The sequence below is a fragment of the Scyliorhinus torazame genome, chromosome 7 (genome assembly GCF_047496885.1).
Source record: "Scyliorhinus torazame isolate Kashiwa2021f chromosome 7, sScyTor2.1, whole genome shotgun sequence".
Lineage (NCBI taxonomy): Eukaryota > Metazoa > Chordata > Chondrichthyes > Carcharhiniformes > Scyliorhinidae > Scyliorhinus > Scyliorhinus torazame.
The window spans coordinates 268,754,940-268,769,786 of NC_092713.1; the positions used below are offsets into that span (position 1 = coordinate 268,754,940).

At 52.2% G+C, this 14,847-nt stretch overlaps 1 protein-coding gene across 3 annotated transcripts in view; it reads left to right on the forward strand.

Annotated features, from left to right (window-relative positions):
* Positions 1–2,815: 2,815 nt before the first annotated feature.
* Positions 2,816–14,847, forward strand: part of LOC140427030 (uncharacterized) — a 31,247-nt gene continuing 19,215 nt past the window's right edge. The window contains exon 1 of one of the 3 annotated variants that reach the window (XM_072512446.1): positions 2,816–2,976. In XM_072512446.1, coding sequence (XP_072368547.1) covers positions 2,859–2,976 — 118 coding nt within the window. In that variant the 5' untranslated portion in view covers positions 2,816–2,858. Of the gene's footprint in view, positions 2,977–3,107; positions 3,301–14,847 lie in introns of those variants that run through there. The other 2 variants (XM_072512447.1, XM_072512448.1) reach the window with 2 other exon arrangements.

Genomic DNA, 14,847 nt, shown 5'->3' on the forward strand with positions numbered 1-14,847 from the left:
TTGACAGTGACCGGTTCAGCTGCTGCCAAGATCCAGTAAGTCTTAAGTCAATGCTCGCTACGAGATAGGCGCTCCTAGCTACCAGTCCGTACCAACTTTGAATCCCGCAGACTCAGAACCCAAACGAAAGGCCATTTGTTCCCCTGACCTGGTGGGACAGTCCGAAGCTAAGTATAGGCCTGTTAGTTGTAGAGGTAGCTTAGAAGTAGAATTTATGCATGAGTAGCGATTACTGTGTATAATAAATGTGCTTTGATTTGAATCTTACTAATTGGTGTATTGAGTTATTGATCATTACTTGAACTTGAAACTCGTGGCGGTATCATAAAGATACCTGGTGTCTCGAGAGCAAAGGTTATAAAACAGCCAATTGAACCAACCAAAAGTTAGCAACATATTACTGCCGACATCTGACGGGACCCGATCTAGAAGTGGCTTAACCACTCCGGGAGAACCCAAAAATTTGAATTAGAAATCCAATTGGGAACAGAAAACCACAAGTGTTCAAGCAGTTCTGATCAATCCTCATAATTCGGAAGTGTGTTAAATGCATGTGTAACTAAGCGATAAGGTAATACTGATAAATTTTTTGTTGCGACAAAACTGTCGGGAGTTTGTATTCCGGAAAATAGTGAAAGCCGTACCCGTAATTACAGCACTGCCTTAGTACCCCTCGTTCCAAATTTAAGAAAGCATTCAGATAGGAAAGATGGCAATGCAGGCAATGCAACGCCTCATGAACCCAGAAGAATTTGTGGTCGTAGCGACCAGCAGCAGTAGAGTAGGACAATGTCCCGTATGGGAAGAAGAAATCAGGAAGTACCTCAAAGGGAAAGGATGGCCCCTTTGGAGCGAATTCTGTAACAATGAGGAAACAGGTCCCGGGAGTATAGGAAATAATTGGTGGGAGAACCTGAGCGAGATTCACAAGAAGAGCTTAGGAAAAGCTCGCAAGCCGATGGAGTTTAGAAGGATAAAGGAGATCTCTTTAAAATGTACAAGATTCTGAAGTGGCTTGATCAGGTAGACATTGGAGAGGTAGTTTCCCCAGCTGGAGAATCTAGAACAAGGGAGCACAGTCTATGCATAAGGGGGCAATCGTTTTGGACTGAGATGAAGAGAAATGTCTTCACTCACATGGTTGTGCATCTTTGGATCTCTCTACCTCAGGGCTTTGGTGCCCCATCACTGAACGTATTTAGTGGCAGCCGTGTGTACCAGCTACAAGATGCACTTCAGCAACTCACCAAGGTTCCTTAGGCAACCCCTTCCAAACCCACGACCACTACCATCTACAAGTATAAGAGCAGCAGATACCTGTGAACCCCACCACCTGGAGGTTCCCCTCCAAGTCACTCACTACCCTGACTTAGAAATATATCGTTGTTCCTTCACTGTCGCTGGGGCAACATCCTGGAACTCCCTCCCTAATAGCCCAGCGGATGTGCCTACACCTCAAGGACTGCAGCAGTTCAAGAAGGCAACTCACCACCACCTTCTGAAGGGCAATAAATGTTGGCCGAACCAGAGATGCCCAAATGAATTTAAAAAAATGAAGATAAACAGATCTCTCAGGGAATGAAGGGATATGGGGATTAGGTGGGAGGATGGAGTTGAAACAGAAGATTAGCCATGGTCTTATTGAATAGTCAACTCCTGCTCTTATTTCTTATGTTCTTAGCTCCACTTGGATGATGAAATTGCTAAGCCATAATTGATGTGGGAACCTCATCTTCGACCAGTGCACGCAGCTAGGCTCTTATCAGCAAAATTGTGTCATCCAGTTCCAACGGCAAGATGCTGTTGGTTGGTGACTGGAAAACACATATTGTCATTTTTCATCCCGCTAAATGACTTATCTGGAATAATTCGGGGAAATTCATGCTTATCATTGCTTTTTTCATCGAGCATGTTTTTCTGAAAAAGCATTAATTGGCCTTGAGGTACGCAGTGACCTTAAAAGCAGCAATTTTAATGTTTAAGTGCAGCACTATTTGTAAATACTTGCACAGGACGATTTAGTGCTCATTCATTTATAAAAAAAACACTCTTCAATCAGACTCGCTCTGTAAAGAACGAAAAAGTGCTTAAGGGCTGGAATTCCCGGATCCGAAAGCGGATGCATGGACACCAGGGCCGCCGCCTTTCCATCGACACGAGACGGACCGGGTAGAGGCGGCAAGGTGGCCAGGGAGGCGGGACAAAGCGGCGGATGGGCGGAGACGGGGACGTGGGCGTGGCACGCAGGCGAGAGGGCGGGGCAAGACGGGGAGTGGGCGGAGCGAAAAAGGGGCAGTGGGCGGGGCGATGTGGAGAGTGGGCGGAGAGAGGCAGGGAGTGCGCGGAGCAATGTGGGGAGTGGGCGGGGCGAGGTGGGGAGTAGGCGGGGCAGGGCATGAAATGGGCGGGGCGATTTGGGGAGTGGGCGGAGACAGATAATTAGTGGGCGGGGCAAGCTGGGGAGGGGGAGAGGGTGGAGCGAGGTGGGGAGTGGGCGGAGAGAGGCAGGGAGTAGGCGGGGCGAGGTGGGAGTGGGCGAGGTGGGGAGTGTGCGGGGCGGAGACGGGCAGTGGGCGCGGCAGGGCGGGTAGTGGGCGGGGTGAGGAGTGGGTGGGGCGAGGTGAGGAGTGGGTGGGGCGAGGTGGGGAGTGCGTGGGGCGGAGACGGGAAGTGGGCGGGGCAGGGTGGAAAATGGGCGGGGCGAAGTGGGGAGTGGGTAGGGCAAAGCAGCCTGCAGGCGGGGCGATAGAGAGGTTGCGAGGTGTGGAGAGGGGCGGGGCCCGGCAATTTGGGGGGCGGGGGAGGCTAGGCTAGGCTAGGCGCTGACGTCAGTAGCCAGACTGCACGCATTGTGGAAGATGGAGGCGCGAGCTGGGTCTGGGCTGTCGCGGACGGCACGCGCTCTCACGCTGCTCTTCATCGTCACCGCCGATGCTGTTGTTGTTGTGGCGGCAGCCCTGAACGCGAGCGACGACGGTGAGCACCCCTGGCCAATTTAACGTCCGCGTCTAACGTTGGACAGATGTTGTTGGGGAGAGTCTGCCGGTGGGTCGGGGGCTGCCGTGCCCTGGGTCGGGGCTGCCGTCCGAAATCCCTGACGTTGAGTCTGGAGTGGAAGTATTTTATTTTCCCAGCCGGATGATTGAGGCTTTGGGAATAAAACCAAAATGCGGCGAATGCTGGAAGCGTGAAGCTGAAGAAGGGCCTGTCTGACAGAGTCGGGTCCCTAGCCTCTGCCCACAGATGCTGCTGGACCTGCTGAGCTCTTTCCAGCATTTTCTGTGTACGTTATGACCTGGGGTTGGTGTCCGTGTTTAGTCAGTGGGTGTTCTGCGTGTTATCTGTCCATTGATTCGGTTATGTGATCATCTCGGGGCGAGAGGAATATTTTGCAGATGTGAGCCATCTGAAATAAAAGCTCGAAATACTCAGCAGGTCAGACAGTGTCTTGGAGCGAGAGAAACCAGAGTTAACGTTTCTGGGCATGTTGGGATCATCGACCTGGAATGTTGTTGGCTCTGCCCTGCTGAGTATTTCCCAGCCTTTTCTTTTTTTGTTCCGGGGTAAGTGCAGTTTGTTGTGGGAATCGTCCACCGCATGTTTAAGGGCACATTTACTGCGATAGGGTCACAATCAATCTTGTCACATAGATTGCACTCTAATTGCAGGGAAAGATATTACAGAATCATAGAATTTACAGTGCAGAAGGAGGCCATTTGACCCATCGAGTTTGCACCGGCCCCTGGAAAGAGCACCCTACTTAAGCCCATGCCTCCACCCTATCCCAGTAACCCCACCTAACCTAAGGGGCAATTTAGTATAGCCAATCCACCTAACTTGCACATCTTTGGACTGTGGGAGGAAATCGCAGCATCCAGAGGAAACCCACCGGGGAGAAAGTGCAAACTCCACACAGTCACCCGAGGCTGGAATTGAACCTGGGTACCTGGAGCTGTGAGGCAGCAGTGCCGCCAACAGCAAAAACATGGGGTTCAAACTATGACGTCCACAATATTAGGAAATGGCTCAAATTCTCCACATTGACGTCTTGTCTACTTGCATGTGTGCTAAAGCGCAACCAAGATTCAGGAGCAAGATTGATAATATTTTGTTAAATACTCTCTGCTACAATAGAAGACACTGCAGTAGATTTACAATAATAGTCTTATTATTACACAAGTGCGTTTGTGGGCAAATGCTAAAATTTGCAGACCAAAATTAATTGTTGGCACTTAAAAAAACAAAAAACTGGGATGGCTAATTACCATCAGCTCCCCCACTTAAGACAAATTACCTTGCTTTCTAGCCTTACAAGTGAACTGAGCTGGAGGATCCATTAATACAAAAGCAAAATATTGCAGATGATGGAAATCTGAAATAAAAAATGCTAGAAATACTCAGCAGGTCAGGCAACATCTGTGGAGAGAGACAAGTCTGTAAATAATTGTTCAAATGTGAGAAAAAGGTTGTTAATTTTAACTTAATCTTAATTTTTGGATACCTGCCAAATTCCAAATGCAGCTTTGTGTAGATGTGTTAATATTTTGGCTTTTAAAAAAAAAAATTCTTTATTCTCCTTTTTCGCATTTTCTCCCAAATTTACACCCACCAGCAATAAACAATAATCAGTAATAAACAATAATCAGTAACAAATATGTCAACCCCTATATCAATAACACCGATCCCATCCTCCCACCAAACCCAAAACATTCGCCCACATGTTCACACAAACAACTGACAAAAAGGAATCAGGAATCACCCATGGCCACCATTAACACCCTTCGCCCCCCCCCAACTGATGTTCGATGTTATCCAGTTCTTGAAAGTGCATAATAAATAATGCCCATGAATGGTAGAACCCCTCCATCCTTCCCCTCAGTTCAAACTTAACCATCTCCAGTCAAGATTTCCAACAGATCTCCCCCCCCCTCCCCCCTGCCTGCCAGGGCACAGGGTGGAGAGATTGCTCTCCAACCCATCAGGATCCGCCTTTGGGCGATCAACGAGGCAAAGGCTACGACATCTGCCTCCACACCTGTTTCCAACCCTGGCTGGTCCGACACCCCGAATATGGCCTCCCGGGGTCCCGGGTCCAGTTTCACGTGCATCACTTTAGAAATTACCCTAAAAACCTCCTTCCAGTAATCCTCTAGCTTTGGTCAGGACCAAAACATATGAACGTGATTAGCTCTCCCCCCCCCACCCCCCCCCCCCCAACGTTCACACACATCTTCTACTCCTTCAAAGAATCGGCTCATCCTCGTCCTCGTGAGGTGTGCTCTGTATATCACCTTCAGCTGTATCAGCCCCAACCTCGCGAACGAGGTGGAGGCATTCACTCTCCGGAGCACCTCACACCAGAACCCCTCCTCCATATCCTCTCCCAACTCTTCCTCCCACTAGCTTTGATCCCTTCCAGTGGTGCCTTCTCCTCCTCCAAAATAGCTCCGTAAGCCGCTGACACTACCCCCTTCTCCAGTCCTTCTGTCGTCAGCACCTCCTCCAGCAATGTGGAGGCTGGCTCCTCTGGGAAGTTCTTTATCTCCTTTCTGGCAAAATCTCGAACCTGCATGTATCGAAACATTTCCCCCTACACCAGCCCATACTGCGCTTCCAGCTCCTTCAATCCTGCAAACCGACCCCTAAGAAACACATCTTTCAGTGTCTTCATCCCCTTCCCCTCCCATTTCTGAAAATTTCCATTCCATCACCCTGGCTAAAATCTGTGGTTCCCCCGAATTGGCATTTCCCTTGACGCTGCCTCCAACACGAAGTGTTGGCAAAACTGCCTCCAAATTCGCAATGAAGCTATTATTACCGGACTCCCTGAGTACTTCCCCAGGGCTTTCGGGAGTGTCGCTGGTGCTTTCAATCCCGACCCCCTGCACTAACACTCCTCCGTTCTGACCCACTGGGAATCAACCCCTCTTACCCAGCTCCGCACCTTCTCCACATTCACCGCCCAGTAGTAATACATCAGATTCGGAAGACCCCAAACCCCCTGCCTGCCTTCCCCTCTGTAGTAGCGCCTTTCTAACTCTGGCCACCTTTCCTTCCCATATGAGCAATGTAATCCTTCCCTCAATGTCTCTGAAAAAAGCCGTTGTCAGGAAAATTGGCAGGCATTGAAAAATAAACCGAAATCGTGGCAACACGTTCATTTTAATCGCTGTACCCAACCCGCCAGTGACGGAGGGAGACCATCCCACCTTGCCAGATCAGCTTTCACTCTCCCCACCAAACTAGAAATGTTGTACCTGCGGAGCCCCCCCCCCCCACCACTCCCAGGCAACCTGCACCCCCAGGTACCTAAAGTGAGTCCCTGCCCTCCGGAATGGCAGCCCCCCACCCCTGCCCCCACACCCGGCCGAGATACCACAAAATACTCTTGTCTAGATTCAGCTTGTACCCCGAGAAAGACCCAAACACTCGCAGCAGCTCCAATATTCCCCCTATCGACACACTCGGTTCCGATACGTATAACAGCAAGTCATCAGCAAAGAAGGACACCCTATGCTCTATTTCCCCCCCCCCCCCCCCCCGCCCCGCCCCGCCCCGCACTATTCCTTTCCATACTTCTGAACCTCCTTAATGAGATGGCCAACAGCTCAATCGTGAGTGAAAACAGCAGGAGGGACATAGGACATCCTGCCTAGTCCCACGGTGGAGAGAAAAGTATCTCGGAGCTGATGTTGTTTGTGCGGACACTCGCCCTTGGCTCCTTATATAGTACCTTTACCCAATTCATAAATCTTGGTCCAATCCCAAACCACTCCAGAACTGCCATCAAGTATCCCCATTCCACCCAATTGAACGCCTTCTCAGCGTCCAATGCCACAATCACCTCTGTTTCCTTGCCCTCTGCTGGTGCCATTACGATGTTCAATACTCTTCTAATGTTTGAAAAGAGCTGCCTCCCTCTCTCGAACCCCGTCTGAGCTTCACCTATCACCTTCGGGAGGCACTCCTCCAGCCTACCCGCCAGTACCTTCGCCAATATTTTTGCGTCCACATTCAGAAGTGATATGGGCCTATACGACCCACACTCCGTCGGATCCTTATCTTTTTTTAGCAACCGGGAAATCAATGCCTGCCCCAAGGTTTGTGGCAACAGTCCCTTCCTTATCGCCTCTTCAAGCATTCCCACCATCAGGGGTGGCAGCTTATCCTTGAATTTTTTATAATATTCCACCGGAAACCCTTCCGGCCCTGCTGGCTTCCCCGACAGCATCCTCCCAATCGCATCCTTTATCTCCCGCTCCACTATCGCTCCTTCTAATGTAGCCCTGTCCCCCTCCCCTAACCTCGGGCACTCCAACCCATCTAGAAATTTCGGCATCTCACGATCTCCCCCGGGTGGCTCTGCCCTGTTCAGCCTCTCATACAATTCCTCAAAAACCTTGTTAATCAGATCCATCACCACCAACTTCCCTGCACAATTTCCCTTGCCGCTGCTTCCCTCCGGAGCTGACGTGCTAACTCCATGTTCGTAAACTGCACCTCTTGCTCGTCTCAGTTTACCTTCTATCTACCTTCCTGGTAGATAGTCGGTCAAAGCTCGCCTGTAGTTCCTTCCTCTTTTCCAGCTTTGCTGGGTCCCCAACCTCTGCATAACTCCTATCTACCTCCAGCATCTCATCTATTACCCTCTGCCGCTCCAACCTCTCTTTGTCCACCCTGGCCTTAAACGAGATCACCTCACCACCGCCTTTAGAGTCTCCCAGACGACCACCTTCGACACCTCACCCGTACAGTTGAAACCTACATATTCCTTAATAACCTTTTCAATTTTGTCACAAAACACTTGGTTCCCCAAAAGTTGCACATCTAATTTCCACCCCGGCCTCTGCACTTCCCCCTTCTCCAGCACCATATCCACCCAATGCGGAGCATGATCTGACACTGCAATTGCCGAGTATTCCGACCCCTTAACCCCAGCCAACAAAGCCTCCCCCACCACGAAAAAGTCAATCCGCGAATATACCTTATGGACTGCTGTGAAAAACGAGTACTCCCGCTCCCTCGGGTACAGAAACCTCCAAGAGTCCACCCCGCCCCCCCCTCCCAATTTCCACCATTAGCCCAGCTAACGCCTTCGCCCCCCCTGATGGAACCAGTGAGCGCGGCCGAGACCTGTCCAACCTTGGCTCCTGCACCAAGTTCCAGGACCCCCCCCACTATCAGTTTGTGTGTGTCCCAAGTCGGGGATGGCCCCAAACACCTTCTTTGCGAATCCCACATCGTCCCAATTGGGGCCACATACACTTAGCGGCAGTAACCTCCCCTCCAGCGCCCCTGCCACAATCTCATATCTACCCCCCTGATCCGCCACCACCTTCTCCACCTGGAAGCGTACTCTTTTGCTGACCATTATCGCTACCCCTCGAGCCCTTCCGTCAAGTCCAGAGTGAAACACCTGACTAACCCAGCCCTTTTTAAGTCTCACCTGGTCCTTCACCCTCAAGTGAGTCTCCTGCAGCATTGCTAGATCGGATTTCAAACTTTTCAGTTTTCACCCTTGACCTCTTGACTGGACCACCTTACCCCCTCATGTTCCACCAGACTATCCTAACTGGGGGTCTCTCACCCCCACCCCCCCCCACTTCTTATCCACCATCATCATACCACCGGGTCCTGCCCCACAAGCCTGACCCGCCCCTATCCATTATTAACATGAAATGAAATGAAAATCGCTTATTGTCACAAGTACGCTTCAAATGAAGTTACTGTGAAAAGCCCCTGTCGCCACATTCCGGCGCCTGTTCGGGGAGGTTGTTACGGGAATCGAACCGTGCTGCTGGCCTGCCTTGGTCTGCTTTCAAAGCCAGCGATTTAGCCCCGTGCTAAACAGCCCCTCCATCAAACCCCTCCTACGTTTCCTCTCGAAAAAGCATCTCGCAGCGTCAATCCCCCACCCCTCGCTCTCCTCGTAGGCCCATCGAAACCTGCCAATCAGGCTCTAATGTCCGCAGTCCTCCTCTCACCTCACCTCCGTTCACTAGCCGACTTTAGTTAGCTAGCACGGATGGCTCCCCCCGCCAAGATATACCGTCCCCTCCCACCCAGTCCCAGAGAAAGAAAAAACAAAAACAACAATCAAACCCATACAATTCACTAAAATAAGATATAACCGTCGCAACACAGAATGCCAATCAACCCAACTAATAACTTTTTTCATAGAATTTACAGGCAGAAGGAGGCCATTCGGCCCATCGAGTCTGCACCGGCTCTTGGAAAGAGCACCCCACCCAAGGTCCACACCTCCACCCTATCCCCATAACCCAGTAACCCCACCCTACACTAAGGGCAATTTTGGACACTATGGGCAATTTAGCATGGCCAATCCACCTAACCCGCACATCTTTGGACTGTGGGAGGAAACCGGAGCACCCGGAGGAAACCCACGCACACACGGGGAGGATGTGCGGACTCCGCACAGACAGTGACCCAAGCCGGAATCGAACCTGGGACCCTGGAGCTGTGACGCATTTGTGCTAACCACAATGCTACTGTGCTGCCCTCAACTTGAACTCTGTAACAATGTGAAGAGAAGTAAATTACAATGCACGTCAGTGAAAAGAAAGTTATAACATTTATACTTTTTCCAGCTCCCCAATCACAGTCCACAGTCTCTCTTCCAGCTCCGCTCCTCACGTCTGTCCCAAGCTTTCTGCCTTCACGAACGCCTCAGTCGCCTCCGCTGTCTCAAAATAAAAGTTTTTTAAAAAATATATATTTTTATTAAAGTTTTCGAACACAATTTTTCCCCCTTACAAATCAACAAAAATGGTAACATGATAACTGATAGTAACATGATAACATTGTTAAAATAAAATAGTGAACTAACGAAATAACACTAAATAGTGCTCCCCCCCGCCCCCTCACCCCATCTAGAACACAAACAATTTACCCCCCCCCCCTCTGGGCTGCTGCTGCTGGCTATCTATTTTCCCCCTAATGTTCCGCTCGATAGTCGAGGAACGGTTGCCACCGTCTGGTGAACCTTTGAGCCGATCCTCTCGGCGCAAACTTCATCCGCTCCAGTTTTAGGAACCCCGCCATATTGTTTATCCAGGCCTCCACGCCGGGGGGTTTCGCTTCCTTCCACATGAGTAAAATCCTACGCCGGGCTACTAGGGACGCAAAGGCCACAATCGGCCTCTTTCGCCTCCTGCACTCCCGGCTCATCCGCTACACCAAATATAGCTAACCCCCAGCTTGGCTTGACCCGGACCTTCACCACCTTCGAGATCACTCCCGCCACTCCCCTCCAGTGCCGGACACGACCAAAACATGTGTGTGGTTCGCCGGGCTTCCTCCGCACCTCCCGCATTTGTCCTCCACTCCGAAGAACCTGCTCAACCTCTCTACCGTTATGTGTGCTCTATGTAGCACCTTAAATTGGACCAGGCTAAGCCCAGCACACGAGGAAGAGGAATTTACCCTACTTAGGGCATCAGCCCACAAACCCTCCTCAATCTCCTCCCCGAGCTCTTCCCATTTTCCCTCAGTTCCTCTACCAGCTCCTCCCCCTCTTCTCTCATCTCCTGGTATATTTCGGACACTTTGCCCTCCCCGACCCACACCCCCGAAAGCACCCTGTCCTGGATCCCTTGTGTCGGGAGCAGTGGAAATTCCCTCACCTGTTGTCTCGTGAACGCTCTCACCTGCATATACCTAAAGATATTCCCCGGGGGCAGCTCATACTTTTCCTCTAGCGCTCCCAAGCTCGCAAACGTCCCATCTATAAATAAGTCTCCCACTCTCCTAATTCCTGCCCGGTGCCAGCTCTGGAACCCTCCGTCCAACCTCCCTGGGGCAAACCTATGGTTGTTCCTGATCGGGGACCACACCGAGGCTCCCAACACACCCCTCTGTTGCTTCCATTGCCCCCAGATACTTAATGTTGCTGCCACCACTGGGTTCGTGGTAAACTTTTTCGGGGAGAACAGTAGTGGCGCCGTCACCAGCGCTTTTAAGCTCGTTCCTTTACAGGACGCCATCTCCAGCCTTTTCCACGCCGCCCCCTCTCCCTCTATCATCCACTTACGGATCATCGCCACGTTGGCGGCCCAGTAGTAGTCACCCAAATGCGGCAATGCCAGTCCCCCTCTGTCTCTGCTAAGTTGCAGGAACCCCCTCCTTACCCTCGGGGCCTTCCCTGCCCACACAAAGCTCATGATGCTCCTATCTATTTTTTTGAAAAAGGCCTTAGTGATCAATGTAGGGAGACATTGAAACACAAATCGGAACCTCGGGAGGACCATCATCTTAATCGCCTGCACTCTGCCCGCAAGTGACAGCGGCTGCATATCCCACCTTTTGAAATCCTCTTCCATTTGCTCCACCAGCTGAGTCAGATTGAGTCTGTGTAAGGTTCCCCAGCTCCTGGCTATCTGAATCCCCAGGTATCGGAAGTTTATTTCCACTCTCCTTAGCGGCAGGCCATCTATCCCTCTACTCTGGTCCCCAGGGTGTATCACAAAAAGCTCACTCTTTCCCATGTTAAGCCTATATCCCGAGAAATCTCCAAACTCCCTCAATATCTGCATGACCTCTGTCATCTCCCCCCCCACCCCCCCCCCTCCCCCCCCACTGGATCCGCCACATACAGCAGTAGGTCATCCGCGTAGAGTGACACTTGGTGTTCTTCTCCCCCTCTAACCACCCCTCTCCATTTCCTGGAGTCTCTCAGCGCTATGGCCAGTGGTTCAATTGCCAGCGCGAACAGTAATGGGGACAGCGGGCATCCCTGTCTTGTTCCCCTATGTAGTCGAAAATACTCCGACCTTTGACGATTTGTGACTACACTTGCCATTGGGGCCCCTTAGAGGAGCTTAACCCAGCTGACAAACCACTCCCCGAACCTCTCAGCACCTCCCATAGATACTCCCACTCTACCCTATCAAATGCCTTCTCTGCATCCATTGCCGCCACTATCTCTGCCTCCCCCTCTGCTGGGGGCATCATTATCACCCCCAATAGCCGTCGCACGTTGACATTCAATTGTCTCCCCTTTACGGACCCTGTCTGATCTTCGTGCACCACCCCCGGGACACTCTCCTCTATCCTCATTGTCAGCACTTTTGCCAGCAACTTGGCGTCCACATTTAGGAGTGAGATAGGCCTATAAGACCCGCAGTGCAGCGGGTCTTTATCTCGCTTCAGGATTAGTGATATCATCGCCTCCGACATTGTCGGGGGTAGGGTCCCCCCTTCTTGGCCTCGTTAAAGGTTCTTACCAGCAGCGGGGCCAACAAGTCCACATATTTCCTATAAAATTCCACCGGGAACCCGTCAGGTCCCGGGGCCTTCCCTGCCTGCATGTTCCCCAGCCCTTTGGTCACCTCGTCCACCCCAATTGGCGCCCCCAGGCCTGCCACCTCCTGCTCCTCCACCCTCGGGAACCTTAGTTGGTCCAGAAACTGCTGCATCCCCTCTTTCCCCTCCAGGGGTTGGGACCTATATAACCTCTCATAAAAGGTCTTGAACACCTCATTTACCTTCCCTGCTCTCCGCACCGTGGTTCCCGTTTCATCCCTAACTCCCCCTATTTCCCTCGCCGCTGTCCTCTTACGAAGCTGGTGGGCTAACAGGTGACTCGCCTTTTCCCCATATTCATATCTCATCCCCTGTGCCTTCCTCCACTGTGCCTCTTCCCCTCCCTGTGGTCAGCAGGTCGAACTCCGTCTGGAGTCGTCGCCTCTCCCGGTATAGTCCTTCATCCGGGGCCTCTGCATATTTTTTATCCACACTCAAAATCTCCCCCAGTAATCTTTCCCTTTCTTTGGCCTCTGTTTTCCCCTTGTGAGCCCTGATGGAGATCAACTCCCCCCTGACCACCGCCTTCAGCGCTTCCCATACTACCCCCACTCGGACCTCCCCATCATCGTTGGCCTCCAGGTACCTTTCGATACATCCCCGCACTCTTCCGCAGACTCCCTCATCCGCCAATAATCCCACATCCAGTCGCCAGAGTGGATGCTGCTCCCTCTCCTCTCCTAGTTCCAGATCCACCCAATGTGGGGCATGGTCTGAAACAGCTATGGCCGAGTACTCCGTTCCTTCCATCCTCGAAATCAGTGACCTTCCCAAAACGAAGAAATCTATCTGGGAGTATACCTTATGGACGTGGGAGAAAAAGGAGAACTCTTTGGCCAGCGGCCTAGCAAATCTCCACGGATCTACTCCCCCCATTTGGTCCATAAACCCCCTAAGCACCTTGGCCGCTGCCGGCCTTCTTCCGGTCCTGGATCTAGATCTATCTAACCTTGGGTCTAGCACGGCGTTGAATTTCCCCCCCCAATTACCAGGTTTCCTACCTCCAGGTCCGGGATGCGTCCCAGCATCCGCTTCATAAATCCCGCATCATCCCAGTTCGGGGCATATACGTTGACCAGCATGACCTCCATTCCCTGCAGTCTGCCACTCACCACCACATATCTGCCCCTGCCCCCCGCTGTCTGCTACAATGTTCCTAGCCTCGAACGACACCCGTTTCCCCACCAATATGGCCACCCCTCTATTCTTTGCGTCCAGCCCTGAGTGGAACACCTGTCCCACCCATCCTTTCCTTAACCTAACCTGGTCCGCCACCTTCAGATGCGTCTCTTGAAGCATGGCCACATCTGCCTTCAGCCCCTTTAAATGCGCGAACACTCGGGCCCTCTTAATCGGCCCATTTAGGCCTCACGTTCCATGTGATCAGCCGGACTGGGGGGCTGCCCGCCCCCCTCCCCTGTCGTCTAGCCATCACCCTCTCTTGGCCAATCCCACGTCCCGGTTCCGCGCACCCACCCGTCCCTCAGGCGGCGCATTCCGCCTCGACCACCTTTTCTCTTACCAGCTCCCTTTCAATCTCCGCAGCAGCAACCCAGTTGTGTGTCCCCCCCCCGCTAGATCCCCATCTAGCATGGTTACTCCGCCCCCCCCCCCCCCCCATATTGCTTCCGAAAGTCAGCTGACTTCAACTGACCCCGGCTTCTCCCGCTCTCTCCTTGACCCCCCCATGTGAGGAACTCCCATCCTCCTTGCGCCTATCTTCCCGCCATCATGTCTCTGGCGCGGGAAAAGAAAAGAGAAACCCCGCGCTTTCTAGTGCCATCCCGCCCCCCATGGCGCAGCTCCCCTTACCGCCCCGCTCCCATTCCCCGTCCCCCGCCTGTGTCCCTTCTTTTCCCCCCCCCACCCCACCAGCGCCCACTCTTCTCAGTGTCCCCCCCCCCAATTTACACCTCTATACATCAGCATTTTCGTTTCCCCTCCAACATCAGTCCCTCAGTTCTGGTCCAGTTTCTCTTTTTGAATGAAGGTCCATGCTTCTTCCGACGTTTCAAAATAGTAATGTCTGTCCTGGTGCGTGACCCACAATCGCGCTGGCTGCAACATCCCGAACTTCACTTTCTTCTTCTGCAGCACCTCCTTGGCTCTATTGAAACTCGCCCTCCTTCTCGCCACCTCTGCACTCCAATCCTGATACACTCGTATCACCGCATTCTCCCATCTGTTACTTCGTACCTTCTTGGCCCATCTCAGAACCACCACTCTATCATTGAAGCGGTGAAATCGCAAGATCATCGCCCTAGGTGGTTCTCTAGCCTTTGGTCTCCTCGCAGGGACCCGGTGGGCCCCTTCCACTTCCAAGGGGCCCGAGGGGGCCTCAGCTCCCATTAGCGAGCGTAGCATTGTGCTCGCGGAAGCCCCGCCGTCAGCTCCTTCCACTCCCTCGGGGAGACCCAGGATCCGGAGGTTCTTTCTCCTTGATCTGTTTTCCAGGACTTCAATCCTTTCGATGCACTTCTTCTGGAGCGCCTTGTGCGTCTGCATTTTGACCGCTTGGCCCAGGAT